Source organism: Heteronotia binoei, chromosome 7, assembly GCF_032191835.1.
Source record: "Heteronotia binoei isolate CCM8104 ecotype False Entrance Well chromosome 7, APGP_CSIRO_Hbin_v1, whole genome shotgun sequence".
Taxonomy (NCBI): domain Eukaryota; kingdom Metazoa; phylum Chordata; class Lepidosauria; order Squamata; family Gekkonidae; genus Heteronotia; species Heteronotia binoei.
In genome coordinates, this window is record NC_083229.1 from 4,702,374 (window position 1) to 4,730,092 (window position 27,719).

A 27,719-nucleotide genomic window follows, 5' to 3' on the forward strand; every position below is an offset into this window, starting at 1 on the left:
GTGATAGACACTTCCAGGGGGAGTTGACCTTTTGGCCTGCGGCAGAGCAAGGAGCCTAGAGACCAAGAATATTTTCAGGGTATAAGTTTTTGAGAGAGAAAAAACTCCCTTCAACCGATCCCTACACCCCAAATATCTCGTTAGCCTTTTGAGATGCTACTGGATTCAAATCTTGCAAGGAATACTCCCCTCTAAGGCTGTGGAGCCTTGTTAGCTGGTGGCTAGGAAACTGTGAGCTAGCTCACACGAAGTCAACACAGAGGGCAAGCGATAAAGGGTCACCTGGTGACGATCACAGAGTTTGGAACATCATTTAATCGATCATGCCATTTGGGGAACCCTGAAGGCCAGGAAGGAAGAAGAGGGCCTCCGGCTTTATGAGAAGGCTACCTTGATGAGGATTTTCTTCCTGAGCTGGGCAGGCGAGGGCAGCTGGTCAGCGTTGACATCCACCGGCTTGGTCAGGAGCATGTCTCCGAAGACCTTCTTGAAGTGGGAGGCCATGTTCCTCTGCTGGACGATGCTGCAGTGGTCCTCGATGGAGAGGATGATGGGAAACCTTGAGGAGGGGGAGAGGGGGAGACACAGGCCTGGTTTGTAAGCATCCTCTTTCTTGCAACCTTGACAGGTGGGCCCAAGGGGTGGTTTTTAAAAGAGGTGAATGCGCAGGCAGGCATCTGCTACAGGAGGACTCTTCTCTGTCTACACCCCTGGAGAGCTAGAGGGGTGTAGCGGCTAGAGCAGGGGTGGACAAACTTGTGTAATGTAAGAGCCATATAGCAGGGGTGGCCGACGGTAGCTCTCCAGATGTTTTTTGCCTACAACTCCCATCAGCCCCAGCCAGCATGGCCAATGGCTGGGGCTGACGGGAGTTGTAGGCAAAAAAACATCTGGAGAGCTACCGTTGGCCACCCCTGCCATATAGAATAAACGTCAGATGTTTGAGAGCTGCAAGACATTAACATGAGATGTTTGAGAGCCGCAAAACATGAACATGAGAGTCTGAGAGCAGGAAGGAAGGAAGGCAAATGGAGGGAGGAAGAGGTGGAAAGAAAGCAACTTTAAATACATTCTCCAAGCTGCCAGCTGGCTTGGCGGGGTGATTCAAAGAGAGAAATGCCTTCTCCAAGTTGGCAGATAGGGTGGGAGGGGGCTTCAAGAGCCACACAGTATGTGTGAAAGAGCCACATGTGGCTCCTGAGCCACAGTTTGGCTGCCCCTGGGCTAGAATATCAGAATAGGATCGGGGAGAGCCTGATTAAAATCCTGCTGCACCAGGGAAGGTCACCAGGTGACCCTGGGCCAGTCACACTCTCTCAGTGTAGCCTACCTTACAGGGTTGTTGTGAGAAAAAAAGGAGGAAAGGAGAATGATGTAAGCAGCTCGGGTCCCCACTGCTGGCTCCACACTTCCTTTTCTTGTCATGTCTGTCTGAGCCGGTGGGCACAGGATGTGCATGTGAGCACACGTGAAGCTACCTTAGACTCAGACGTCATTTCTTAGAAAAAGAGGTGCCGGAGCTACAAACCCTAATGAAGGGAAATTATCAGCCCGCTGTTGGAAAGGTTCCCTGGCAGATCAAATAAACTCAAATTAGATTATCTTCTGTCAGTTAGAAAATGACAGACAACAAGACAGGTGGCTAGGTTCTGTTCCCAGATTTATAAAGAACGCAAAAAGCAAGACACATAGGCCAAACAGTAAATCTTTTAACAAATTCTAAAATTACTTTTAAAAAATGGTTTAAAGGGTTAGATAGTAATCTTTTAAATTCTTTTTTTACTGTTATAACTCTCAAGTCATCAAATTTTAACATGCAGATTCTTTGTGGGACTTTTTATAAGGTACTTTTAAGGTTGTTCTAGATGACTAAAATGTTCTGGTCCAGGACTGAAACTGAAATTGTCTGAATATGTATATTGTAGATAGACCAAGATTTATTGGACAATGTGCTGTATGTTAGGGGAGGGACAGTGGCTCAGTGGTAGAGCATCTGCTTGGGAAGCAGAAAGTCCCAGGTTCAATCCCCAGCATCTCCAACTAAAAAGGGTCCAGGCAAGTAGGCGTGAAAAACCTCAGCTGGAGACCCGGGAGAGCCATGAATGGGGCTGTGGCTCAGTGGTAGAGCATCTGCTTGGGAAGCAGAAAGTCCCAGGTTCAATCCCCAGCATCTCCAACTAAAAAGGGTCCAGGCAAGTAGGCGTGAAAAACCTCAGCTGGAGACCCGGGAGAGCCATGAATGGGGCTGTGGCTCAGTGGTAGAGCATCTGCTTGGTAAGCAGAAGGTCCCAGGTTCAATCCCCGGCATCTCCAACTAAAAAGGCTCCAGGCAAATAGGCGTGAAAAACCTCAGCTTGAGACCCTGGAGAGCCGCTGCCAGTCTGAGTAGACAAGACTGACTTTGATGGACCGAAGGTCTGATTCAGTATAAGGCAGCTTCATATGTCCATATGCAAGGGCAGCATTATCTTTGTTAGGTTAAAATTTCAGCAAAGCTAATGAATTTTTTTTAATTTATAAATAGTTTATTATCTGAAAACACTATAATCGTTGATACTACTTATCAATACTTGCGGAAGGTTAATACTGTTCTAAAGAGAAAAAGCGAATGTAAAATATTATATTTACTCTCAGGTGTTTCGTTAATTGTAACGTGAATGCGTCCTGCAACCTGTACAGAAATCCTTGTACTGCTTGTTTAAAAAATAAATATATATTTGGGAAAAAAGAAAAGAGGCAAACGATTCAGGAGTCTGTGGGTGCACGGGAGGGAGGTTAAGCGGCTTTGAAGGTGTGGGCCAGGCAGGGGGTCTTTCTCCACTTACTCCGAGGTGGTGAAGGCGTGCTCTTTGATGGTGTGCAGCACATCCAAGAATTTTATCTTGGAGGTGAGCGTGTGGCCATGGTAGATGATTGGCAGGTCGTCAGGGCCATCCCAACAGTCCACTGCGGGCAGAGAGCAGAACATCAGTTAGTTCGTGAAGATGTGTAAACTGTTCACCTTTCTCCCACCAACACAATTATGGCATCCCTCCAGAGGAACTGATTGGTCACTGGGTGAGATGCTGAACTAGATGGACCCTCACTGGTCTGGTCCAGCAGGGCTGTTCTGAAGTTCTCCTCGGGGGAAGGCCTCGGCCTCTCTGTCCTGTTGTTGGCCCTCCAGAGGAACTGGTTTGGCCCCTGTCTGAGACAGGATGCTGGACTAGATGGACCCTCACTGGTCTCATCCAGCAGGGCTCTTCTGACGTTCTTCTCAGGGGAAGGCCTCAGCCTCTCTGCCCTGTTGCTGGCCCTCCAGAGGAACTGGTTGGCCCCTGTGTGAGACAGGAGGCTGGACTAGATGGACCCTCCCTGGTCTGATCCAGCAGGGCTCTTCTGATGTTCTTCTCAGGGGAAGGCCTCGGCCTCTCTGCCCTGTTGTTGGCCCTCCAGAGGAACTATTTGGCCACTGTGTGAGACAGGAGGCTGGACTAGATGGACCCTCACTGGTCTGACCCAGTAGGGCTCTTCTGATGTTCTTCTCAGGGGAAGGTCTTGGCCTCTCTGCCCTGTTGCTGGACCTCCAGAGGAACTGGTTTGGCCCCTGTCTGATACAGGATGCTGGACTAGATGGACCCTCACTGGTCTGATCCAGCAGGGCTCTTCTGATGTTCTTATGTTATCAACAGAGCCCCAAACCAAACACAGAAAACCTAAACTGTCCCCTTATTCCGGATACGAGGAATTTAAGTGGTGACTGAAAGGAACCCTGTAGATGCTCAGAGAAACTCCTGTGTATTATTCTCAATTCTTGAACCTTTGTATACAAGATCATGCCTGAATCCTGGTTCACATCAGTAACTCAATAAAGCATCGTCTATGGTTCTGGTCACTGCAGCACAAAAAAGATATTATAGCATTGGAAAAGGTGCAGAAAAGGGCAACTAAACCGATTAAGGGGACAAAACACATTCCCTATGAAGAAAGGTTAAAGAGTTTAGGGTTCTTTAGCTTGGAGAAATGATGACTGAAGAGTGACATGACAGAGGTTTACAAAATTATGAATGGGACAGAGAAGGTAGAGAAAGAAGTACTTTTCTCCCTTCTTCACAATACAAGAACGTGCGGGCATTCAATGAAATTGCTGAGCAGTAAACTTAGAAAAGATAGAAGTACTTCTTCACCAAAGAGTGATTAACACATGGAACTGACTGCCACAGGAAATGGTGGCAGCTACAAGCACAGACAGCTTCAAGAGGGGACTGGATCAACATCTAGAGCAGAGGTCCACCAGCGGCTATTAGCCACGAGGTGCAGATGGAACACTGTCTGAGGCAGTCTTCTTGGTGCTTGGGGGCAACAGTGCAAGGGCTTCTGGAGTTTTGGCCCTGATGGTAGACCACCCTATGGGTTTGGGCCACTGTGAGACACAGTGTGTTGGACTGGATGGGCCACTGGCCTGATCCAACATGGCTTCTCTTATGTTCTTATGTGACACAGAGTGTTGGACTGGATGGACCATTGGCCTGATCCAACATGGCTTCTCTTATGTTCTTATGTGACACAGAGTGTTGGACTGGATGGGCCATTGGCCTGATCCAACATGGCTTCTCTTAGGTTCTTATGTGTGACACAGAGTGTTGGACTGGATGGAGCATTGGCCTGATCCGACATGGCTTCTCTTATGTTCTTATGTGCGGCACAGAGTGTTGGACTGGATGGGCCATTGGCCTGATCCAACATGGCTTCTCTTATGTTCTTATGTGTGACACAGAGTGTTGGACTGGATGGGCCGTTGGCCTGATCCAACATGGCTTCTTTTAGGTTCTTATGTGTGACACAGAGTGTTGGACTGGATGGGCCATTGGCCTGATCCAACATGGCTTCTCTTTGGTTCTTATGTGTGACACAGAGTGTTGGACTGGAGGGGCCATTGGCCTGATCCAACATGGCTTCTCTTATGTTCTTATGTGTGACACAGAGTGTTGGACTGGATGGGCCACTGGCCTGATCCAACATGGCTTCTCTTATGTTCTTACATTCTTACACTGGCTTCTGTGCAAAGAGATAGCTCGAAGCCTACACAGTTACTTTGGCCTATACACACTTATTTTGGTGGGCTTAATAGTGGCATATCTCTGCTGAACACTGCAGTACAGAGGAATAACTTTGTGCAGGAGGCCACGGAGCCCCTTTGGTTCTCAAAACCCCTCTTGGCTGCCATACAGAACATAAGGAGAGCCATGTTGGATCAGGCCAATGGCCTATCCAGCCCAACATTCTGTCACACACTGACCAAAAAAACCAGGTGGCATCAGGAGGACCACCAGTGGGGCCAGGATACTAAAAGCCCTCCCACTGTTGCCCGCCTCCCAAAAATACAGAGCATCACTGCCCCAGCCATAAGAGAAGCCATGTTGGATCAGGCCAATGGCCCATACAGTCCAACATTCTGTGCCACACAGTGGCCAAAAAAACCCAGGTGCCATCAGGAGGTCCATCAGTGGGGCCAGGATATTAAAAGCCCTTCCACTGTTGCCCCCCTCCAAGCACCAAGAATACAGAACATCACTGCCCCAGAGAGTTCCAACAATACTCTGTGGCTATTAGCCATTGATGGAGGGGAGGGATGGTGGCTCAGTGGCAGAGCATCTGCTTGGTAAGCAGAAGGTCCCAGGTTCAATCCCCGGCATCTCCAACTAAAAAGGGTCCAAGGAAATATGCATGAAAAACCTCAGCTTGAGACCCTGAAGAGCCGCTGCCAGTCTGAGTAGACAATACTGACCTTTGAGGGACCGAGAGTCTGATTCAGTATAAAGCAGCTTCATATGTTCATATGAACTTCAGAGAGACCTCTGCTCCAAATGTTAATCCAATCCCCTCTTGAAGCTTGCTATGCCTGTAGCCGCCACCCCTCCTGTGGCAGTGAATTCCACATGTTAATCACCCTTTGGGTGAAGAAGTACTTCCTTTTATCCGTTCTAACCCGACTGCTCAGCAATTTCATTGAGTGCCCACGAGTTGTTTTATTGTGAGAAAGGGAGAAAAGGACTTCTTTCTCTACTTTCTCCATCCCATGCATACTCTTGTAAACCTCTCATCATGTCACCCCTCAGTCGACGTTTCTCCAAGCTAAAGAGCCCTAAGCGTTTCAACCTTTCTTCATGAGGAAGGTGTTCCAACCCTTGAATCATTCTAGCTGCCCTTTTCTGCCCTTTTATCTCTTTTGAGGTGCGGTGACCAGAATTGTACAGGAAGCAGAATTGAGGTGCGGTGACCAGAATTGTACCCAAAGATGGACGGTGTCACTCACATTCAATGCAACGGCAACCCATGCGGAGGCAGCGGGCGTAAGCTTCCAAAGAGGACTCGCTAGAGAACTGGTCCCCAGTGAGATACCTGAGAGAGGAAGAGAAGGAACAGACTGTATGAATCACCCGGTGGGCAGGACTTCCTGTGACCCTCACGGCTTCCTACCCTAAGGGCGCCAGAAGCAACCCTGGCTATGCCTCAGAGGACTGGGGAGGTCAGAGTCACACCTGGAGTAAAACAAGCTTGCTTTGCTCTCACTCACGGGTGGCCAACGGTAGCTCTCCAGATGTTTTTTGCCTACAACTCCCATTAGCCTCAGCCATTGGCCATGCCGGCTGGGTCTGATGGGAGTTGTAGGCAAAAAACATCTGGAGAGCTACCGTTGGCCACCCCTGATCTTGCTGGATGGCCGGGTTAGTCCGAGCTAATCAGATCTTAGGAGCTAAGCAAGGCCAACCCTGGTTAGTACTTGGATGAGAGACCACCAAGGAAACACTAGGTCGCTACAGGCAACGGCAAACCACCTCTGTTCCTCTCCTGCCTTGAAAGACCTACAAGGTTGCCATTCGCTGGCTGTGCTTTTGATGGCACTTTCAGGCACTACCGTGGCTAGCAACAACGAAGAAGACGACTGTAGACTCACGTCGTAGTCTCAGGATGGCTTACATTCTTCTTTATCTTCTTCCCCCACAAGAGACACCCTGTGAGGCGGGTGGGGCTGAGAGAGCTCTCCCAGAAGCTGCCCTTTCAAGGACAGAGTCTCAGAGCGGCCTACAATCTCCTTTCCCTTCCTCCCCCACAACACACACCTGTGAGGCGGCTGGGGCTGAGAGAGCTCTCCCAGAAGCTGCCCTTTCAAGAACAGAGTCTCAGAGCAGCCTACAATCTCCTTTCCCTTCCTCCCCCACAACAGACACCCTGTGAGGCGGGTGGGGCTGAGAGAGCTCTCCCAGAAGCTGCCCTTTCAAGGACAGAGTCTCAGAGCAGCTCACAATCTCCTTTCCCTTCCTCCCCCACAACAGACACCCTGTGAGGCGGGTGGGGCTGAGAGAGCTCTCCCAGAAGCTGCCCTTTCAAGGACAGAGTCTCAGAGCGGCCTACAATCTCCTTTCCCTTACTCCCCCACAACAGACACCCTGTGAGGTGAGTGGGACTGAGAGAGCTCTCCCAGAAGCTGCCCATTCATGGACAATTGTGCAAGAGCTACAACTCACCCAACTCATTCCAGCGGCTGCAAGTGGAGGAGTGGGGAATCAAACCCGGTTCTCCCAGATAAGAGGCCGTGCATTTAATCACTACACCAATGGAGTCACGCTGACTCACAGAATCCCACATGATCTGCCCTAGGACACATTAACCGACTATTTCACTAGAGCCAAGGACCCTTTTTTAGTGGAAGGTTTAGTGAGGCTTTCCACCTGTGTCGTGTGGTCCACATCTGCAGTTGTGGTGGAGAGCCACACGGGCAGACCTTAAGGGCGCCTTGACCAGAAGTTCGCCCATGGAGCAGCCCTGGTTTAGTGCAGTCTGTGACGGAACCGGCCAGATTCTGCCTTCGGACCCGGTCTCGTCAACTCCCTTTTGAGTTGCCAACTCCTGGAGGGAGCTTATCCTCTTCCCACCACTAGGGCACGCTGCCACCACCTGTTCAATTTAGGGGTTCCTGACCGAGAGGAACAGGACTCCCAATTCCCCCTTCCTGCCAGTTCTGAGGCCTGGCCTCAGGGTCCTCTGCCAACCCAGCACCTGGTTATGACCGAGACCACAGTCCTTCTTTGGGAGACCCCTGGAGGATTGGCACCCTTGCCTTCCCTGGACTCCCCTCTTGCAGTAGCGTGGTCTAAGGCGGTTGGGGAACCTTCGTGGTACAGAGGGGCTACCTTTCTAAACAGACAAAACGTTTATTTAAAATTTATAACTATATATAGGCATTACAAAATTGTGAACAGAAGAACTAAATCGAACTAGGGAAAAACGCTCCTTCTTTCCCTGCTATGCAACCGGCCCTGACCATACCATCCAGAACCCACTCACCCGTCTCCAAGACTCAAATCAAACTCCTTTTCCCTCCCAAAATCTATAATTTTTTTTTTATTTATTTATTTAAGATTTATATCCCGCCCTTCCCACAAGTGGCTCAGGGCGGCTTCCAATAGTAGATCCATCAAAATTACACATATAAAGGGATCCATATTTAAAACAGATAAAACAGATAAAACCCTAGTTATTAATACACATAAATATTTCAGCTATATATAAAAGGAATCCAGCAAGTTACAGTAAAATTCTCAAACTAAGTAAAGGCTAGCCGGAAGAGGGTCGTCTTACAGGCCCTGCGGAACTGAACAAGGTCCCGCAGGGCCCTCACCTCTTCCGGCTGGCCAACATAACAGGGGTGGCCAACGGTAGTTCTCCAGATGTTTTCTGCCTACAACTCCCATCAGCCCCAGCCAGCATGGCCAATGGCTGGGGCTGATGGGAGTTGTAGGCAAAAAACATCTGGAGAACTACTGTTGGCCACCCCTGATATAAAACCCTTTTCCTTCCCAGGAACTGGTTTTCCCTCCTGCAACTCTCTGGGAGACCAGTCTGAAAGACTTCCTGTCTCTCCTGGAGACCTCCTCAGAATGGCTGCTTCCAGGCAGGAGGAAGAGACTAGGCCGAAGCCTGCCTCCAGTTTGATGGCCTCTTCCTGCCAACTCCCCGATAACCATTGCCTAAAATGGCGTTTCTCCACACAGCCCAAACAGGGACCTCCTCTTCAAGGCCTGAATCCAGGAGCTGGCTAAGGAATGGTCCTGGCGGGATGCCGTCTTCAGGAACCCCTGGTGACAGCCAGCGAGGCAAGCTGAGCACATGCACACGCACCCCAGCAGTGCCGGCAGCCCTGTTCACCTTAACCCTCAGTTGCTTTAACGTCCCACGCTTATACTGCAGAGGCAAATGATGCTACGGTCCAGGGGTGGTCTTACGTGTTATGGGAGGAGGAAATCCAGTACTGAGATAAGGGGTAGTTCATTTCGTCCGGCACCACCTGCTCGTACTTGGAGTCCATGGTCGTGTTTTCTTTGGAGAAGAGGAATGTCAGGAACTGGGGGGAAGGAGACAAAAACTAGTGAGAAAGCCAGGGAAAGGAGGAGGAGAGAGAGATGAGCCAACTCTGGAAGCAGTGAGCCAAGAAGACGACGACTGCAGATTTATACCCCACCCTCCTCTCTGAATCAGAGACGCAGAGTGGCTTACAATCTCCTATATCTTCTTTTCCCACCACAACAGACACCCTGTGAGGTAGGTAGGGCTGAGGGAGCTCTGGTAGCAGCTGCCCGCTCAAGGACAACTCCTGCGAGAGCTCTGGCTGACCCAAGGCCATTCCAGCAGCTGCAATTAGAGGAGTGGGGAATCAAACCCGGTCCTTCCAGATAACAGTCTGCACACTTCACCACTAGAACAAGAAAACTGCAGATTTGTACCCTGCCCTTCTCTCTGAATCAGAGACTCAAAGTGGCTTACAATCTTTTATATCTCCTTCCCCCACAACAGACACCCTGTGTTGGTGGGTGGGGCTGAGAGAGCTCTCACAGCAGCTGCCCTTGCAAGGACAACTCCTGCAATAGCTATGGCTGACTCAAGGCCATTCTAGCAGCTGCAAGTGGAGGAGGAGTGGGGAATCAAACCCCTTCCAGATTTATACCCCACCTTTCTGGAGAGCCAGTTTGGTGTAGTGGTTAAGTGTGTGGACTCTTATCTGGGAGTCGCTCTGAGACTCTTCGGAGTGGAGGGCGGGATATAAATCCAATATCTTCTTCTCCTCTCTGAATCAGAGACGCAGAGCGGCTTACAATCTCCTATATCTTCTTTTCCCACCACAACAGACACCCTGTGAGGTAGGTGGGGCTGAGGGAGCACTGGTAGCAGTTGCCCTTTCAAGGACAACTCCTGTGAGAGCTATGGCTGACCCAAGGCCATTCCAGCAGCTGCAAGTGGAGGAGGGGGAATCAAACTCGGTTCTCCCAGATAAGAGAGCTCTGGCTGACCCATGGCCATTCCAGCAGCTGCAAGTGGAGGAGTGGGGAATCAAACCCGGTTCTCCCAGATAAGAGAGCTCTGGCTGACCCATGGCCATTCCAGCAGCTGCAAGTGGAGGAGTGGGGAATCAAACCCGGTTCTCCCAGATAAGAGAGCTCTGGCTGACCCAAGGCCATTCCAGCAGCTGCAAGTGGAGGAGGGGGGAATCAAACTCGGTTCTCCCAGATAAGAGTCTGTGCATTTAACCACTGCACCAAATTTGATCTCCTCTGATCTGGGAAGGGAAGCTGGGAGTCCTCACCCTCCCAGTGAGTAATTCCTGCAAAGGTCGGGTAATGGTGACAGGTTACCGGAAAGAGAGAGGGCAGAGTCTCTCCAGGTGTTGCGAAAACCTTGTAAGGCAGGGTGTAAAAGGGCCTGCAGGCCGGAACAAGCACCTTCTGCCGCAGTCTGTCTCATCCTGGCATTCCAATAACTACTGCCAGGTGTCAACTTAATTTCTTACAAGGGCTGAATCTGACATAAATGTCATTCATCAGACTGGGCCATGTATGCCATAAAATGTAATACAAGGTACCGGAGACAGTCTACCACCGGAGAGCCAGTTTGGTGTAGTGGTGAAGTGTGCAGACTCTTATCTGGGAGAACTGGGTTTGATTCCCCACTCCTCCACTTGCAGCTGCTGGAATGGCCTTGGGTTAGCTATAGCAATTGCAGAGGTTGTCCTTGAAAGGGCAGTTGCTGGGAGAGCCCTCTCAGCCCCACCCACCTCACAAGGTGTCTCTTGTGAGGGGAGGAAGGTAAAGGAGATTGTGAGCCGCTCTGAGACTCTTCGGAGTGGAGGGCGGGATATCAATCCAATATCTTCATCTACCTCACAGGGTGTCTGTTGTGGGGGAGGAAGGTAAAGGAGATTGTGAGCCGCTCTGAGACTCTTTGGAGTGGAGGGCGGGATATAAATCCAATATCTTCATCTACCTCACAGGGTGTCTGTTGTGGGGGAGGAAGGGAAAGAAGATTGTGAGCTGCTCTGAGACTCTTCGGAGTGGAGGGCAGGATATAAATCCAATATCTTCATCTACCTCACAGGGTGTCTGTTGTGGGGGAGGAAGGGAAAGAAGATTGTGAGCTGCTCTGAGACTCTTCGGAGTGGAGGGCAGGATATAAATCCAATATCTTCATCTACCTCACAGGGTGTCTGTTGTGGGGGAGGAAGGTAAAGGAGATTGTGAGCCGCTCTGAGACTCTTCGGAGTGGAGGGCGGGATATAAATCCAATATCTTCATTTACCTCACAGGGTGTCTGTTGTGGGGGGGGGGGGAAGGTAAAGGAGATGGTGAGCTGCTCTGAGACTCTTCGGAGTGGAGGGCGGGATATAAATCCAATATCTTCATCTACCTCACAGGGTGTCTGTTGTGGGGGAGGAAGGTAAAGGAGGTTGTGAGTCGCTCTGAGACTCTTCGGAGTTGAGGGCGGGATATAAATCCAATATCCTCATCTTCTTCTTCACTGATCGTGACCCTCACCCCTCCTGAATACCTATTAGATGTCCGTTAATTACTTTTATTAAGAAGGGGTTTTCCCATCTCTATTCTCCTAACAGTTTTGACACTTTTTACGAACACAAAAGTCTTCCTTGTCTCACCACAGAACCAGTAAATTGCATGTGGCATATGCAAATGAGTTGTACGAATGAGCTTCTGCACCTCTTTTTCTACGATATGACCCTTGGGAGTTGGGTTTTGAGTGTCGTGACGAGCTGCATTGTGAGCAGGCCTTGAATTCCGTAGGCCTTGAATTCTGCAGGAATTCACGGGAGCACAGCTCCTGAACCTTTCGGACAGTTCCCCCTCCTCCTCCCCACTTTGTCCATTGAATAGTATGTGCAGCTGCATAACAATCTCTGGATGAGCTCCACCACCTATTTTTCTACAAAATGATCCCTGGTTTTGAGTATCGTGACTGCTGAGAATGCAAAGATGTAAATGGAATTTCTAGCTCAGGACATGAAGAAGATATTGGATTTATATCCCGCCCTCCACTCTGAATCTCAGAGTGGTCACAATCTCCTTTACCTCCCCCCCCACCCGCACAACAGACGCCCGGTGAGGTAAGTGGGGCTGAAAGAGCTTTCACAGAAGCTGCCCTTTCGAGGACAACTCCTATGAGAGCTCTGGCTGTCCCAAAGCCATTCCAGCAGGTCCAAGTGGAGGAGTGGGGAATCAAAACCGGTTCTCCCAGATATGAGTCCACACACTTAACCACTACACCATACTGGCTCTCCACTGGAGGGGCAACAAGAGGGCAGAGAGGCCAAGGTGTTCCCCTGAGAACATCAGAAGAGCCCTGCTGAGTCTCAGAGCGGCTCACAATCTCCTTTATCTTCCTCCCCTACAACAGACTCCCTGTGAGGTAGATGAAGATATTGGATTTATACCCCGCCCTCCACTCCAAATCTCAGAGTCTCAAAGCAGCTCACAATCTCGTTTACCTTTCCCCCCGCCACAACAGACACCCAGTGAGATGGGTGGGGCTGAGAGAGCTCTGACAGAAGCTGCCCTTTCAAGGACAACGCCTACGAGAGCTATGGCTGACCCAAGGCCATTCCAGCAGGTGGAAGAGTGGGGAATCAAACCAGATGCTCCCAGATATGAGTCCGCACACTTCACCACTGCGCCAAATTGGCTGGAGAGAAGGGAGAGATGGGGACCTGGGTGGGAAAGGCCCCGCTTCTGCTGGCATGTTCAAGTCTTCCTTTGCTCCCGCACACGCTCTCTTCCAGGCAGTGCTGAACGCAGAGCTGCCCAAGCCTACCTAGCCATCCTGCCTAAGCTTACCCACCTCATCCAGCTGGAAGAAAGGTTCAGCCATGTCGCTGAACGGATCCTGCAGGCAGCTGCACATGAATTCTCGAACTCGGGCAATGTCACTTGCCCAGGGCTCCTAGAGGAGGGGCAGAGGATCGAGGATTAGAAGGCAATAGCAAGAGGGGAGCAGATTCCAGAATAGGCATCTCCCATCTGTTCCACGTTGGTTTCTGCTTGAGTCTCAGCCTGCAGCTCAAGTAAGCAAGAAGGCAGCAACTGACACAAGAACATAAGAATCATAGAATTATAGAGTTGGGAAGGGACCTCCAGGGTCATCTAGTCCAACCCCCTGCACAATGCAGGAAACTCACAAACACCTCCCCCCTAAATTCACAGGATCTTCATCACTGTCAGCTGGGAATTATTAGGAAGGGAATTGAAAACAAATCAGCCAGTATCATAATGCCCCTGTATAAATCGATGGTGTGGTCTCATTTGGAGTACTGTGTGCAGTTCTGGTTGCCGCACCTCAAAAAGGATATTATAGCATTGGAGAAAGTCCAGAAAAGGGCAACTAGAATGATTAAAGGGCTGGAACACTTTCCCTATGAAGAAAGGTTGAAACGCTTGGGGCTCTTTAGCTTGGAGAAACGTCGACTGCGGGGTGACATGATAGAGGTTTACAAGATAATGCATGGGATGGAGAAAGTAGAGAAAGAAGTACTTTTCTCCCTTTCTCACAAGAACTTGTGGGCATTCGATGAAATTGCTGAGCAGACAGGTTAAAACGGATAAAAGGAAGTACTTCTTCACCCAAAGGGTGATTAACATGTGGAATTCACTGCCACAGGAGGTGGTGGCGGCCACAAGCATAGCCACCTTCAAGAGGGGTTTAGATAAAAATATGGAACAGAGGTCCATCAGTGACTATTAGCCACAGTGTGTGTGTGTATATATATATATATGTGGCATATATATATATATAAAATTTTTTGCCACTGTGTGACACAGAGTGTTGGACTGGATGGGCCATTGGCCTGATCCAACATGGCTTCTCTGATGTTCTTCTGTGACACAGAGTGTTGGACTGGAGGGGCCATTGGCCTGATCCAACAGGGCTTCTCTTATGTTCTTATGAGACACAGAGTGTTGGACTGGAGGGGCCATTGGCCTGATCCAACATGGCTTCTCTTATGTTCTTATGTGACACAGAGTGTTGGACTGGAGGGGCCATTGGCCTGATCTAACATGGCTTCTCTTATGCTCTTATACACCGCTCACTTTGAACCTACCTTCTGGTCATACTGCAGGAACTTCTGGAAATCATACAAGGTGATCTGGCACAGCTCTGGTCGGTCCACGTTTCTGGGTGAAATAGTAAAAAATTGAGTAGGAACACAAATCCTCCATGCAGGTACCCAGTTCCGCAGGGCCTGTAAGACAACCCTCTTCCGGCTGGCCTACAATGAATCTGGCATAGGAAACTAAGTGTAGCTCTATTAGATTTCTGCTTTGTTTTAATGCTTTGCTTTGCCATGTTTTAATGTTTTTATATTTTAAATGTTTTAATGGTGTAAATGTTTAATCCTAATTTTGTTATGTCGGATTTTATGTGTTGTGAGCCGCCCTGAGCCACCTTGGTGGGAACGGCGGGATATAAATAATAAATAAATAATAAAAAAAATATCCCTCATACACATACATATGCATACACATGCAAGATGCTTCTAGCGGGTGGTTTGCACAGCTGCGGGGTGGAGCAAAGGGGCCTGGGCTTTAGCCAGCAAGGTGACAGAACTGACACATCCAGAGCCCACCCAATTGCATCCAGTTTATATGTCTCACTCTGTGCAAATAGTTCACTTCTGCAGTCTGCAATGGATAAGCATGTTAATCGGTGTGGCAGAATTTCTTTTGGGGTTGGGTCTCTTATGAAATTGGCAACAAGAGGCCCAAGCTATTCAGCACTATTAAGCGTTCATATTGCTAACAGCTTAGGCTGAGAATTTAGGTCAGTCAATGCGGGTAAAAGGTAAAAGCAGTCTCAGGGCAGGAAAAGCCTTATACGGTACAAGCGGGAAACGGAAGATAACTGACAATCTGCAAGATGAATTCAATGAAATTGGGCATTCAATGAAATTGCTGAGCAGACAGGTTAAAAGGGATAAAAGGAAGTACTTCTTCACCCAAAGGGTGATTAACATGTGGAATTCACTGCCACAGGAGGTGGTGGCGGCCACAAGCATGGCTACCTTCAAGAGGGGTTTAGATAAAAATATGGAGCAGAGGTCCATCAGTGGCTATTAGCCACAGTGTATGTGTGTATATATATATAAAATATATATATATATATATATATATATATATATATATATATATATATATATATATATATATATATATATATATATATATATATATAAATTTGGCCACTGTGTGACACAGAGTGTTGGACTGGATGGGCCATCGGCCTGATCCAACATGGTTTCTCTTATGTTCTTATGCAGCTGGTAGTTCTGGAATGTAGTTGACGTATATAATAAGATAAGATGATGATGAAATAGAGATAAGTGATCGGGGGTGGGGAAAGCCTTTATAAACCTTGGGATTTTGAGCAGAGGGGGCTGTCTGCCTGAGAGACAGGGGGTCTCTACGCTGGTCAAGTCCTGAAATTAACAAGCCTTTGTTGATTTCAAGTTGATCCAACTAGAGACTGTCTCTATGCTTTTCATGCCGAACAAATGGGTTTTGGGACTTAGACTTTAAATGAGAAAACGTAGACTAACAGGGTGTTAGTCTAATAGGGACTTGGACTTTTCACAGAATGCTTAACTGTAGAGAACTGTGCTTAACTATGGAACTATGCTTGACTATAGAACTGAATTCTAACTGTATAAGTGTATGAGCAAATGTACTAATGCTATCTATTACTTTGCTTTTCTCTCTCTATATATATATTTAAGCCTTCTGTCCAGAGAAGAAACTTGGGAGTCTAATAAAGTTTATCTGTAAGGTCTTGAAACTTATTAGTGTGCATGTATTAGCCTTCTGATAACTGCAGGTTTTTTTGGTTTCTGAAAATTGTTTGGGTTTGGGTTACTGAGGGTACAAGAGGTACAAAAATAAATCCCGCCTCAATTGGCACATGAGAGAATGAATGAACACAAACGGGACATAAGGAAAACCTGATGGTAACTGTTGTACAAAAAAGCAAAAAAAACAAAATTTGGAAGGGAGTATACAACATGAAGTGCAATTAGAGATTAAACCGCACATGTCATCCTGGTTTAAACAGAGACTTGAGTTTCCTTACTCGTTTCAATCTCTTAAAAACTCTGCAAGACCTACTATTTAGAAATTTTCATTGGCTGCTCTTAACGCATTTTATCAATCCACAGTCTTGTTACCAATATCAGTTAATTTTCACCTGAATATTTCTTCCCGAGCTGACTTCATCAATATCCTTCTAACTGTTAATTTTGTTCTAGTCATTTACACAGAGAATGTACACTTTGAAAACTTAGGATGGAGTTCACACCCATCTCTCTGCCTCATACCTCCTTCTACCAGAACCTTCCCTTTAAATATAACTCCGAGTTTGACTTCCCTTCACATATCTGAGGAAGTGAATTGTGTCTGACAAAAGCTCAAATTGAAATAAATCTCATTAGTCTTTCAGGCACCCCAACCAGACTTCAGTTTTATTTTGGCTATGGCAGACTCATGGCCAAACTAGACATTACAGCAGCCCAAGGTCCAACCTGTGGCCACCGATGACATTTTAGATAAGATTGGGCATTTAAAAAATGCTGTGCGGGGAAACCTGGTGATATGCTCCCCTCATGGATTTCCTTGTACCAAAACAGCCCTGTTTCAACACTTGAAGGGTTGTGTATTTTAACTGCATTTTGTAGGCATCTAAACTCCATTTTAAAACTATGCTATTATTTTTTTTTTCATGATGGGTGTTTGGAGGGGGTTGATTTTAATAGTTTTAAAATCTGATTTTATCTTTTTTAAAAAAAACTGTTCACTGCCTCAGTGAAGAATCCCAGATTGATTCAGAGAGAAGCTAGGGGTATAAGAGACTCAGAGCGGCTTACAATCTCCTATATCTTCTCCCCTCCTGCGAGGTGGGTGGGGCTGGAGAGGGCCCTCCCAGCAGCTGCCCTTTCAAGGACAACTCTTGCGAGAGCTCTGGCTGACCCAAGGCCATTCCAGCAGCTGAGGAGTGAGGAATCAAACCCGGTTCTCCCAGATAAGAGTCCACGCACTTAACCACTACAACAAAGTGGCCCTTATTAGGGCAGGAAAGTGGGATACAATTTTCGTAAATAATGTTTTAAATAAAAGAAAAAAACCCACAAAGATCTCCCAGTCCCTCATGCCATGGGCGCCTGATCAGGATTAGGGCCGTGTGACATTGCTTAAAGCATCAAGATCTTGTTTAAAACGGTGTCAGCGGCCAAGGGTTGGACCCACAGCCACTGTTAACATTTAGTTTGACTCTAACGAGGCAACGTATCTGCAGTCTGTTAAGATACGGCCTGTTCCTTCAGCCTGCCTTTAAAATACCTCTATGCAGAAAGAGCAAGCTGTACAGAAAAGCCATATGGCAACAAAAGGGGGGGGGGGAGGGAAACAGTGTAAAAGAGTGTTGATACAAGTCTTGGCTTGCTGCTCTATGTTTTGAAACAAACAATTTATTATCCCTATTACTGACAGAAAAACGCTACACACTAGCTGCCAGATTTTAACAACACTGGCACAATTACAATAGAAGGTTGATGTTACAGCAGCAGCAGCAGCAATGGATTGCCTAGGTAACTATCCATTTCATTCGAGTTCTTCAGGCTGCAGCACACTAGGCAAAGCCTTGACTTCAAGAATGGAATGCCCGGTATTTCCTTCAAATTTATATTTAGACACTCTCCAGCTTTTACAATCGTTGTATAGACAGTTGCAGTTGGAGCCTCAGAGACCAAGAGTCTCCCATTAGAAGACTGCAGATTTATACCCCGCCCTTCTCCCTGAATCAGAGACTCAGAGCGGCCTACAATCTCCTATCTCTTCTCCCCCCACAACAGACATCCTGTGAGGTGGCTGGGGCTGAGAGGGCTCTCACAGCAGCTGCCCTTTCAAGGACAACTCTTGCAAGAGCTATGGCTGACCCAAGGCCATTCCAGCAGCTGCAAGTGGAGGAGCGAGGAATCAAACCGGGTTCTCCCAGATAAGAGAGCTCTGGCTGACCCCAGGCCATTCCAGCAGCTGCAAGTGGAGGAGTGGGGAATCAAACCGGGTTCTCCCAGATAAGAGAGCTCTGGCTGACCCCAGGCCATTCCAGCAGCTGCAAGTGGAGGAGTGGGGAATCAAACCCGGTTCTCCCAGATAAGAGAGCTCTGGCTGACCCAAGGCCATTCCAGCAGGTGCAAGTGGAGGAGGGGGGAATCAAACCCGGTTCTCCCAGATAAGAGAGCTCTGGCTGACCCAAGGCTATTCCAGCAGCTGCAAGTGGAGGAGTGGGGAATCAAACCAGGTTCTCCCAGATAAGAGAGCTCTGGCTGACCCAAGGCCATTCCAGCAGCTGCAAGTGGAGGAGTGGGGAATCAAACCTGGTTCTCCCAGATAATGTTTTAAATGTTTTAAATGTCTTATAATTTTAAATATTTTATAATTTTAAATGTATTAATTAATTTTAACTGTTTTATGCTTAAATGTTACTATGTGAAATCTTGTGCTGTGAGCCGCCCTGAGCCACTTGTTGGGAAGGGCGGGATATATATATATATATATATATATATATATATATATATATAAATAAATAAATAAATAAGAGTCCGCACACTTAATCACTACACCAAACTGGCTCTCCCCCCACAACAGACACCCTGTCAGGTGGGTGGGGCTGGAGAGGGTTCTCACAGCAGCTGCCCTTTCAAGGACAACTCTTGCAAGAGCTATGGCTGACCCAAGGCCATCCCAGCAGCTGCAAGTGGAGGAGTGGGGAATCAAACCCGGTTCTCCCAGATAAGAGAGCTCTGGCTGACCCAAGGCCATCCCAGCAGCTGCAAGTGGAGGAGTGGGGAATCAAACCCGGTTCTCCCAGATAAGAGAGCTCTGGCTGACCCAAGGCCATTCCAGCAGGTGCAAGTAGAGGAGTGGGGAATCAAACCCGGTTCTCCCAGATAAGAGTCTGCACACTTAACCACTATACCAAACTGGCTCTCAAGAGTTCACCTTTGTCAGATTCAAAATGTCTCTGTGCTAAGCAATAGGCAGGAATCAAGAACCCTCTTGGCAGCTGCCCTCGAAATCTCTCCCAGCCTGTCAACAGCCTTCCTGACCTGTGCTCTACAGAGTCATGCACGTTTGTGCAAACACACACACACACACAGTCTATCGCAAAGCGTAGCCTGCTTTCCTTTGTACTTACCGCAAGGGGAAAGACAATTCCAGCTGCTCGATGATCTGCCAATCAAAAGAGCGAAATTAAAGCGCCGTCAACGGAAGCAAGAGGACAGCGGGTATCCATCATCCAGGGACAAACCGAGCTTTACAAACAGGTTTTGAAACAGCGTTCTAGTGAACTAGGAATATCAGCAGAGCCGTGAGGCAGAACTGACCTGCGCAAAGGGCGTCTGCGTGAACAAAGAGAGATGGAGACCCCCAACTCTGCCTTGGATGGCCCAGGCTAGTCTGTTCCCAACAGCAGGGTTAGTATCAGGGTGGGAGACCACCAAGGAAGCCCCAGGGTTGCTACGCAGAGTCAGGCAATGGCAAACCACCTCTGAACATGTCTCTTTGGAAACCCTCTGGCGGGGCCTTTTTCTGGTAGCAGGAACTCCTTTGCCTATTAGGCCATGCCCCTCTTTTGCAGCCAATCCTCCAAGAGCTTTACAGGGCTCTTCTTCCAGGGCCTACTGTGAGTTCTTGGAGGATTGGCTACATCAAAGGTGTGTGGCCTAATAGGCAAAGGAGCTCCTGCTACAAAAAAGGCCCTGCCCCTTATGGGGTCACCGTAAGTCATCTGCAACTTGACCGTCCTGCAGAACGGCCCAGATGAAATCAGAGCAGAGGCAGGGAACGCCAAGCCACCTCCATTCCGAGTCTGATCTGGAAGCGCCAACGGGTCCAGAATGCGGCAGCACCAGCCCTGCCTAAAACACCACGGATGGCCCATATTCTACCTGTGCTGCGCCAGCTACACTGGTTGCCAGTTGAGTACCAGGTCAGATTCAAGGTTTTGGTTATGACCTTTCAAGCCTTGAGTGGTCTGGGACCGATGTATTTACGGGACTGCCTCCTCCACTATGTCCCTGGAAGGACGTTGCGCTCCAGGAGTCGAAATCTGCTGGTGATCCCTGGCCCGAAAGAGGTTTCGGCTGTCCTCAACGAGGGCCGGGGCTTTTTCAGTCCTGGCCCCGACTTGGCGGAATGCTCTGCCGGAAGACCTCAGGGCCCTGAGGGATCTTCCACAGTTCCGCAGGGCCTGTAAGGCAGAGATGTTCCGCCAAGCCTTTGCAAGAGGACAGCGATGGTTGCCGTGCTGGCACCTTCTCCTCCCCAGCCCCTCTTGGGGGGATCCCCCCACCCCTGATGGGATGCAATGACTGAATAAGAGCACTTGAAAGACGCCATCAGGGTTTGTAATTTTTTAATGCCATTGATTTTATATATATGTATTTTTTAATGTTGTATGTCACCCTGAGCCTGGCACTAGCCGGGATAGGGTGATTAATCAAATGTAAATAAAAATAATAATAACAACAACAACAATAATAATAATAGCAGTCGCGCTAGCCGGGATAGGGTGATTAATCAAATGTAAATAATAATAATAATAATAGCAGTCGCGCTAGCTGGGATAGGGTGATTAATCAAATGTTAATAATAATAATAGCCACACTAGCCAGGATAGGGTGATTAATCAAATGTAAATAATAATAATAATAATAATAATAATAATAATAATAATAATAATAATAATAATAATAATAGCAGTCGCGCTAGCCGGGATAGGGTGATTAATCAAATGTAAATAATAATAATAGCAGTCGCGCTAGCTGGGAGAGGGTGATTAATCAAATGTAAATAATAATAATAGCCGCGCTAGCCAGGATAGGGTGATTAATCAAATGTAAATAATAATAATAATAATAATAGCAACCGCGCTAGCCGGGATAGGGTGATTAATCAAATGTAAATAATAATAATAATAATAATAGCAGCCGCGCTAGCCGGGATAGGGTGATTAATCAAATGTAAATAATAATAATAATAATAGCAGTCGCGCTAGCTGGGATAGGGTGATTAATCAAATGTTAATAATAATAATAGCCACACTAGCCAGGATAGGGTGATTAATCAAATGTAAATAATAATAATAATAATAATAATAATAATAATAATAATAATAATAATAATAATAATAATAATAATAATAATAATAGCAGTCGCGCTAGCCGGGATAGGGTGATTAATCAAATGTAAATAATAATAATAGCAGTCGCGCTAGCTGGGAGAGGGTGATTAATCAAATGTAAATAATAATAATAGCTGCGCTAGCCAGGATAGGGTGATTAATCAAATGTAAATAATAATAATAATAATAATAGCAGCCGCGCTAGCCGGGATAGGGTGATTAATCAAATGTAAATAATAATAATAGCAGCCGCGCTAGCCAGGATAGGGTGATTAATCAAATGTAAATAATAATAATAATAGTCGTGCTAACCGGGATATGGTGATTAATCAAATGTAAATAATAATAATAGCAGCCGTGCTAGCCAGGATAGGGTGATTAATCAAATAATAATAATAATAATAATAATAGCTGCGCTAGCCGGGATAGGGTGATTAATCAAATGTAAATAATAATAATAATAATTATATTATTATTATTCATCTCTTCCCTCAAAATCCACAAGGATTATAGAAAGTCCCCTTTCTTCCCACACCCAACCCCAGTGTCTTCCAACATCCACCTCCACCCCATAATTTTGGATGACTAACCGGAATGCAAATGAGACCATGGGGTAAAAAATCTAGAAGGAACAAAATACAATTCACTATGCTAAATAATGTATCCAGATAAATTCTTATTATAAATCCTCAATTGTATTTATATCTCGTAGAGCTTATAATAAGACATAGACACAATTGAGGATTTATAATAAGAATTTATCTGGATACATTATTTAGCACGGTGAGGTGAATTCTGTTCCTTCGTAATTTCGGATGGGCCACATGGCTGCTGAATTCAGAAAGTGCATTCCCAGAACTATCCTTGATCCCCAGAAAGGCCTCTGGAACTCCACAGACCGATTCCCAAGTTGCCACATCTCTGGGATCAGGCGGCATCGATATTAATCTGTCCGCTGCAGGCTCCAGTAGGTTCTTACCGATTTCTGGGCATCAAACATCAGGTTTTTGTAGAAATGTGCGAAGTGGTTGAAAGTCATTTCGGTCCTGACTTCCACCTCCTTTAGAGAAAAGAAAAATAAAGGGGTTCAAGCAAGAGGCCTTGACTGGATAATGAAAACTCCTTACTCAAGTATCAAGGAATCTAACAAAGTTGATTTGTCTATTCACCCCCCAGCATCAAAGTTTATTGCTGATGCCAGATGAAATCCCTTTCCTGAAGGGTTTTTTTCCCCGACGAGGGGTTTAGCTGGACCGAGCAGAAAAGTAAGCAAGGAGATTTCAGAGATGAATAGTGGTTAGAGGGTCAGCCCAGATCCTGCAAGAGCCGCATTCAAATTTCCATTCAGCAATGAAGCACATGGCATGAGCTTGAGCAAGTTACCTTCTCTTGGCTTGAGCCTACCTCAAAGGTGGGTTGTAAGTATAAAATAGGGAGAGGACAACCATGCAAGCTCCCCTGAGTTTCTTAGAAGAAAGGTGAGATAAAAATGGGATAGTACAAATAGATTAGATAGGCAGATGGGAGAATGAGAAGAAGAGGGAAGAAGAATAAGGAGAATTGCAGATTTATATCCCACCCTTCTCTCTGAATCAGAAACTCAGAGCAGCTTACAATCTCCTTTATCTTCTCCCCGCACAACAGACACCCTGTGAGGTGGGTGGGGCTGAGAGAGCTCTGAGAGAAGAATTGCAGATTTATACCCTGCCCTTCTCTCTGAATCAGAGACTCAGAGTGGCTTGCAATCTCCTTTATCTTCTTCTCCCACAACAGGCACCCTGTGAGGTGGGTGGGGCTGAGAGAGCTCTCCCAGAAGCTGCCCTTTCAAGGACAGCTCTGCGAGAGCTCTGGCTGACCCAAGGCCATTCCAGCAGCTGCAAGTGGAAGAGTGGGGAATTCAACCCGGTTCTCCCAGATAAGAGTCCGCGCACTTCACCACTACACCAAACTGGCTCTGGGAGGGGAGGGGAAGAGCAGAAAGGCGAGGGGATGGGGTGGGGGCAAGGCGGTCTTCTCACCAGAAGTTTGTCCCTCAGAAATCTCATATTAGGCACACGATAGTTGACCTGCGGCAAGAGGGCCTTCAGATCTTTGGGGGTGACGCTGCAAAGAAAAAGAGATGCGGAAATAGGGCTTTGTATATTTAAAAAAGAGCCTTCTGTCAGCAAAATGACTTTTTTTTTTGGACCACTTGCTCCACTTAACCAGCTGCCACACCGCTGAGTCTTTGTACCCCGATTCCCGCCCCCCCTGTTTTGAATTCAGGTATAAGGCACACACCGATTCCAGACTAACATCTCCAATCAAAGATTTGAATGCCCCCAACTGTGCATGCTGGGGAAATTCCTTCCACACACAAAAGAACCAAAGGAAGCCACGGATAGTAACAGCTAGAAAAACACCCAATAGGCTCACAGCTATTATTACTGGTAAGTGTTAATACGCTGAAAAGAAAAATTCAAGGTATAATTTAACGATCGATACAGTCAAAAATTCACAAGGCGTAATACATACAATTAAATATGCATATTCTTTCAAACAGCCTGACTCGTGAGAAATACCGCAAGAAGCGGTTAAACGTCTTCAATACTACACCAAAATCCACTGTAAATGTATTGAATTTAGATCAGGGGCATCGCCCTCTTCCTCGAACAAGTGGAAATGGTTTGCACCAGACATCCCACTGTTTCCCATAATGGGGCCGCAGACTGGAACGGGCTGTTTCGCTATATTAAGCTTTATACAAGGTGGCAGCCGTGTTGGTCTGAAGTCGCAGAACAAAGCAGGAGTCAAGTTTCACCTTTAAGACCAACAAAGTTTTATTCAGAATGGAAGCTTTCGTGTGCTCTTTAAGCACACGTCATCAGACGAGGGGATCAGGTATTGAGGTCAACAGCAGTGACCTCAGTATTTTATATTTATATTACGCTTTGTCTGACGTTCAAACCGGGGTGCATTTCAATTGCATTTCAACGAGTCAAATTGTGCTGGCTCCTTCCGGGTGTCCAGCAACTTGGGGATCAAACCAAACATACAACTGTTGGAGTTGCATTTGCACTGGCCGGTGCTGCACGGACACACCCATGGATCTCTCTTTTTCCACCCCAGCCTCAAAGGGCTGCCTTCCAGGATGGAAGTACAGAGTCATGGGCTAGAACACCACTGTAGAACTTGCATCCCCCCAGAACAAATACATGTGCAGGTGCTGGATAGAACTTTTATTCCCCTAAGGACATCAGAAGAGCCCTGCTGGATCAGAAGAATGGTCCATCTAGTTCATCCTCCGGTCTCACACAGTGGCCACCGGGTTCTTCTGAAAGGCCAGCAACACGGCACAGAGCCCAAGGCCTTTTCCTGAGAAGAACATCAGAAAAGCCCTGCTGGATCAGACCAGTGAGAGTCCATCTAGTCCAGCCTCCTGTCTCACACAGTGGCCAACCAGTTCCTCTGGAGAGCCAGCAACAGGACATAGAGGTTGAGGCCTTCCACTGAGAAAAACATCAAAAGAGCCTTGCTGGATGAGACCAGTGAGAGTCCATGTAGTCCAGCCTCCTGTCTCACGCAGTGGCCAACCAGTTCCTCTGGAGGGCCAACAACAAGGCACAGAGGCTGAGGCCTTCCCCTGAGAAGAACATCAGAAGAGCCCTGCTGGATCAGACCTGGGAGGGTCCATCTAGTCCAGCATCCTGTCTCATGCAGTGGCCAACCAGTTCCTCTGGAGAGCCAACAACAGGACACAGAGGCCGAGGCCTTCCCCTGAGAAGAACATCAGAAGAGCCCTGCTGGGACAGACCAGAGAGGGTCCCTCTAGTCCAGCCTCCTGTCTCACACAGGGGCCAATCAGTTCCTCTGGAGGGCCAACAACAGGGCAGAGAGGCTGAGGCCTTCCCCTGAGAAGAACATCAGAAGAGCCCTGCTGGGTCAGACCAGTGAGGGTCCATCTAGTGCAGCATCCTGTTTCATAGAGTGGCCAACCAATTCCTCTGGAGGGCCAACAACAGGGCACAGAGGCTGAGGCCTTCACCTGATGAGAATGTAAGAAGACTCCAGTAGGATCAGATCAATAGTCTACCTAGTCCCGCATCCTGTCCCACACAGTGGCCAAATAGTTCATTTGGAGGGCCAACAACACGGCACAGAGGCCTTCCCTTATTAATACTCTGAATAAAATGTAGCAAGTTTACTCAAACAGAAAATTACAACTTCTTTTAAGAAATTTTAAATAGATATTTTTAACAATTTGATATATTTAGGTGTATTAGTTGTATTCAGTGCCTAGACATGTTTAGATATCCAGCTGATGTATTTGCTGTATATTATTGTACCTGTTGACCTCAATTCCGATCTTGGATCATAATAAAAACTTGAACGTGAATAAAACTTTGTTGGTCTCAAAGGTGGACTCAAGTGTCGTTCTCCTTCTTCAGATCAACATGGCTGCCCACCAAAGCTCCCTCTAAAGTAAACTGTGACGTTCTGTGAGGAAAAATTCTACTTAGGAGCTACTGGTACTAAAGTTGTGAGCTGCTGCATAAGTTAACGTGCTCTGGGGTTATCCTTCCTGAGCTAACACAAAAATGTGTGAGCAGGAGGCTAAAAAACTGTGAACTAGTTCATGCTAACTCAGCTTAGATCAGGGGTGTCAAACTCATTTGTTATTAGAATTAGAAGATAGAAGATAATATCGGATTTATATCCCGCCCTCCACTCCGAAGAGTCTCAGAGAGCCTCACAATCTCCTTTACCTCCCCCCCCCCACAACAGACACCCTGTGAGGTGGGTGGGGCTGGAGAGGGCTCTCACAGCAGCTGCCCTTTCAAGGACAACTCTGCGAAAGCTCTGGCTGATCCAAGGCCATGCTAGCAGATGCAAGTGGAGGAGTGGGGAATCAAACCTGGTTCTCCCAGATAAGAGAGCTCTGGCTGAGCCAAGGCCATTCCAGCAGCTGCAAGTGGAGGAGTGGGGAATCAAACCCGGTTCTCCCAGATAAGAGAGCTCTGGCTGATCCAAGGCCATTCCAGCAGCTGCAAGTGGAAGAGTGGGGAATCAAACCCGGTTCTCCCAGATAAGAGAGCTCTGGCTGACCCAAGGCCATTCCAGCAGCTGCAAGTGGAGGAGTGGGGAATCAAACCCGGTTCTCCCAGATAAGAGCGCTCTGGCTGAGCCAAGGCCATTCCAACAGCTGCAAGTGGAGGAGTGGGGGAATCAAACCTGGTTCTCCCAGATAAGAGTCCGTGCACTTAAGCACTACACCAAACTGGCTCTCCAGTTTGTTATGAGGGCCGAATCTGACATAAATGAGACCTTGTTGGGCCGGGCCATGTTGGGTTGGGCCGAACCATGTTGGGCTGGGCCATGTGTGTACCTGTTTAAGACTATGCAGCAGAGATATAAACTTTATAAAGGATACAGACAAAGACAATTACATATATATATAATAGCTTAAAACATGTTTAAAACGTTAGCACTCATTGGTCTTAAAGATGCTTCCTTTGTATCTCTCTCCCATGGGATCCAGGGAACTGGGAAAAGGAAGCTGTGGCTCTTTCCTTCCTTTCCCAGGGGACTGGCGGGGGGGGGGGAGAGAAGAGCCTCCGCCAATAGAAGGAAGAGAGCCTTCACTCAGTAACTCTGCTGTGTGATTGAGAGAGCCTGGGAAAACAAGCTCTTCCTCTCCCCGCCCTTCCTCCCCAAGGGAGGAGCCTCAGCCAACTGAGAAAACAGAGGTTTTGCTCTGTAGCTCCTGTGCAACTGAGCAAGCCTTGCAAAGCAGACTGTTATGCAGAAGGAAGCAAGAGAGAGGGAGAAGGAAGCAGATGACAGCCAGTTGCTTGGGGGGGGGGGCTGGTAGGAGCCCTCTGGGGGCCTGATTCAGCCCCTGGACTACATGCTTGACACCCCTGGCTTAGAGGGAACACTGCTACCTACAAAGATCAGGAGGGACCTTTTGCAGCGAGGCGTGGATGGATGACCACCCCTTGAATCATTATTTGCAATGCCTCAGTAAACCCGACATAGCCCTTGAGAAAAGGCGCATTCGAAAGCTAAGCAAACAAGCGGGACAACTGTTGACAGACCAAAGGATTACGAGGCCCATAAGGATGTAGGCCAGAGAGTTGGAAAACATCTTGTCTCTCACACTACGGAATGCATCCAGATAAGGCAAAGAC

At 47.5% G+C, this 27,719-nt stretch overlaps 2 protein-coding genes across 2 annotated transcripts in view; both read right to left on the minus strand.

Annotated features, from left to right (window-relative positions):
* Positions 1-27,719, minus strand: part of NAPRT (nicotinate phosphoribosyltransferase) — a 95,943-nt gene that overhangs the window by 23,711 nt on the left and 44,513 nt on the right. The window lies entirely within an intron of this gene.
* LOC132574660 (1-phosphatidylinositol 4,5-bisphosphate phosphodiesterase gamma-1-like) lies at positions 376-24,697 on the minus strand. Its single transcript, XM_060242893.1, has 10 exons — positions 24,585-24,697; positions 23,568-23,652; positions 22,529-22,609; positions 19,561-19,595; positions 14,420-14,492; positions 13,162-13,263; positions 9,267-9,385; positions 6,296-6,381; positions 2,826-2,946; positions 376-559 (listed from the first exon to the last, which is right to left on the minus strand). Exons 1-10 carry the CDS (start codon positions 24,695-24,697, stop codon positions 376-378), a joined length of 999 nt encoding a protein of 332 aa, XP_060098876.1.

Excerpts from the sequence above, each read along its gene's own strand:
- LOC132574660 (XM_060242893.1), bottom strand. The coding sequence starts at position 24,697 with ATGACTCTGTACTTCCATCCTGGAAGGCAGCCCTTTGAGGCTGGGGTG. Across the intron at positions 22,610-23,567 it reads TTCTGAGGGACAAACTTCTG|GAGGTGGAAGTCAGGACCGA; the intron begins GTGAGAAGACCG and ends TTTTCTCTAAAG. Across the intron at positions 9,386-13,161 it reads CTTTCTTCCAGCTGGATGAG|TTCCTGACATTCCTCTTCTC; the intron begins GTGGGTAAGCTT and ends CCTTCCCCCCAG.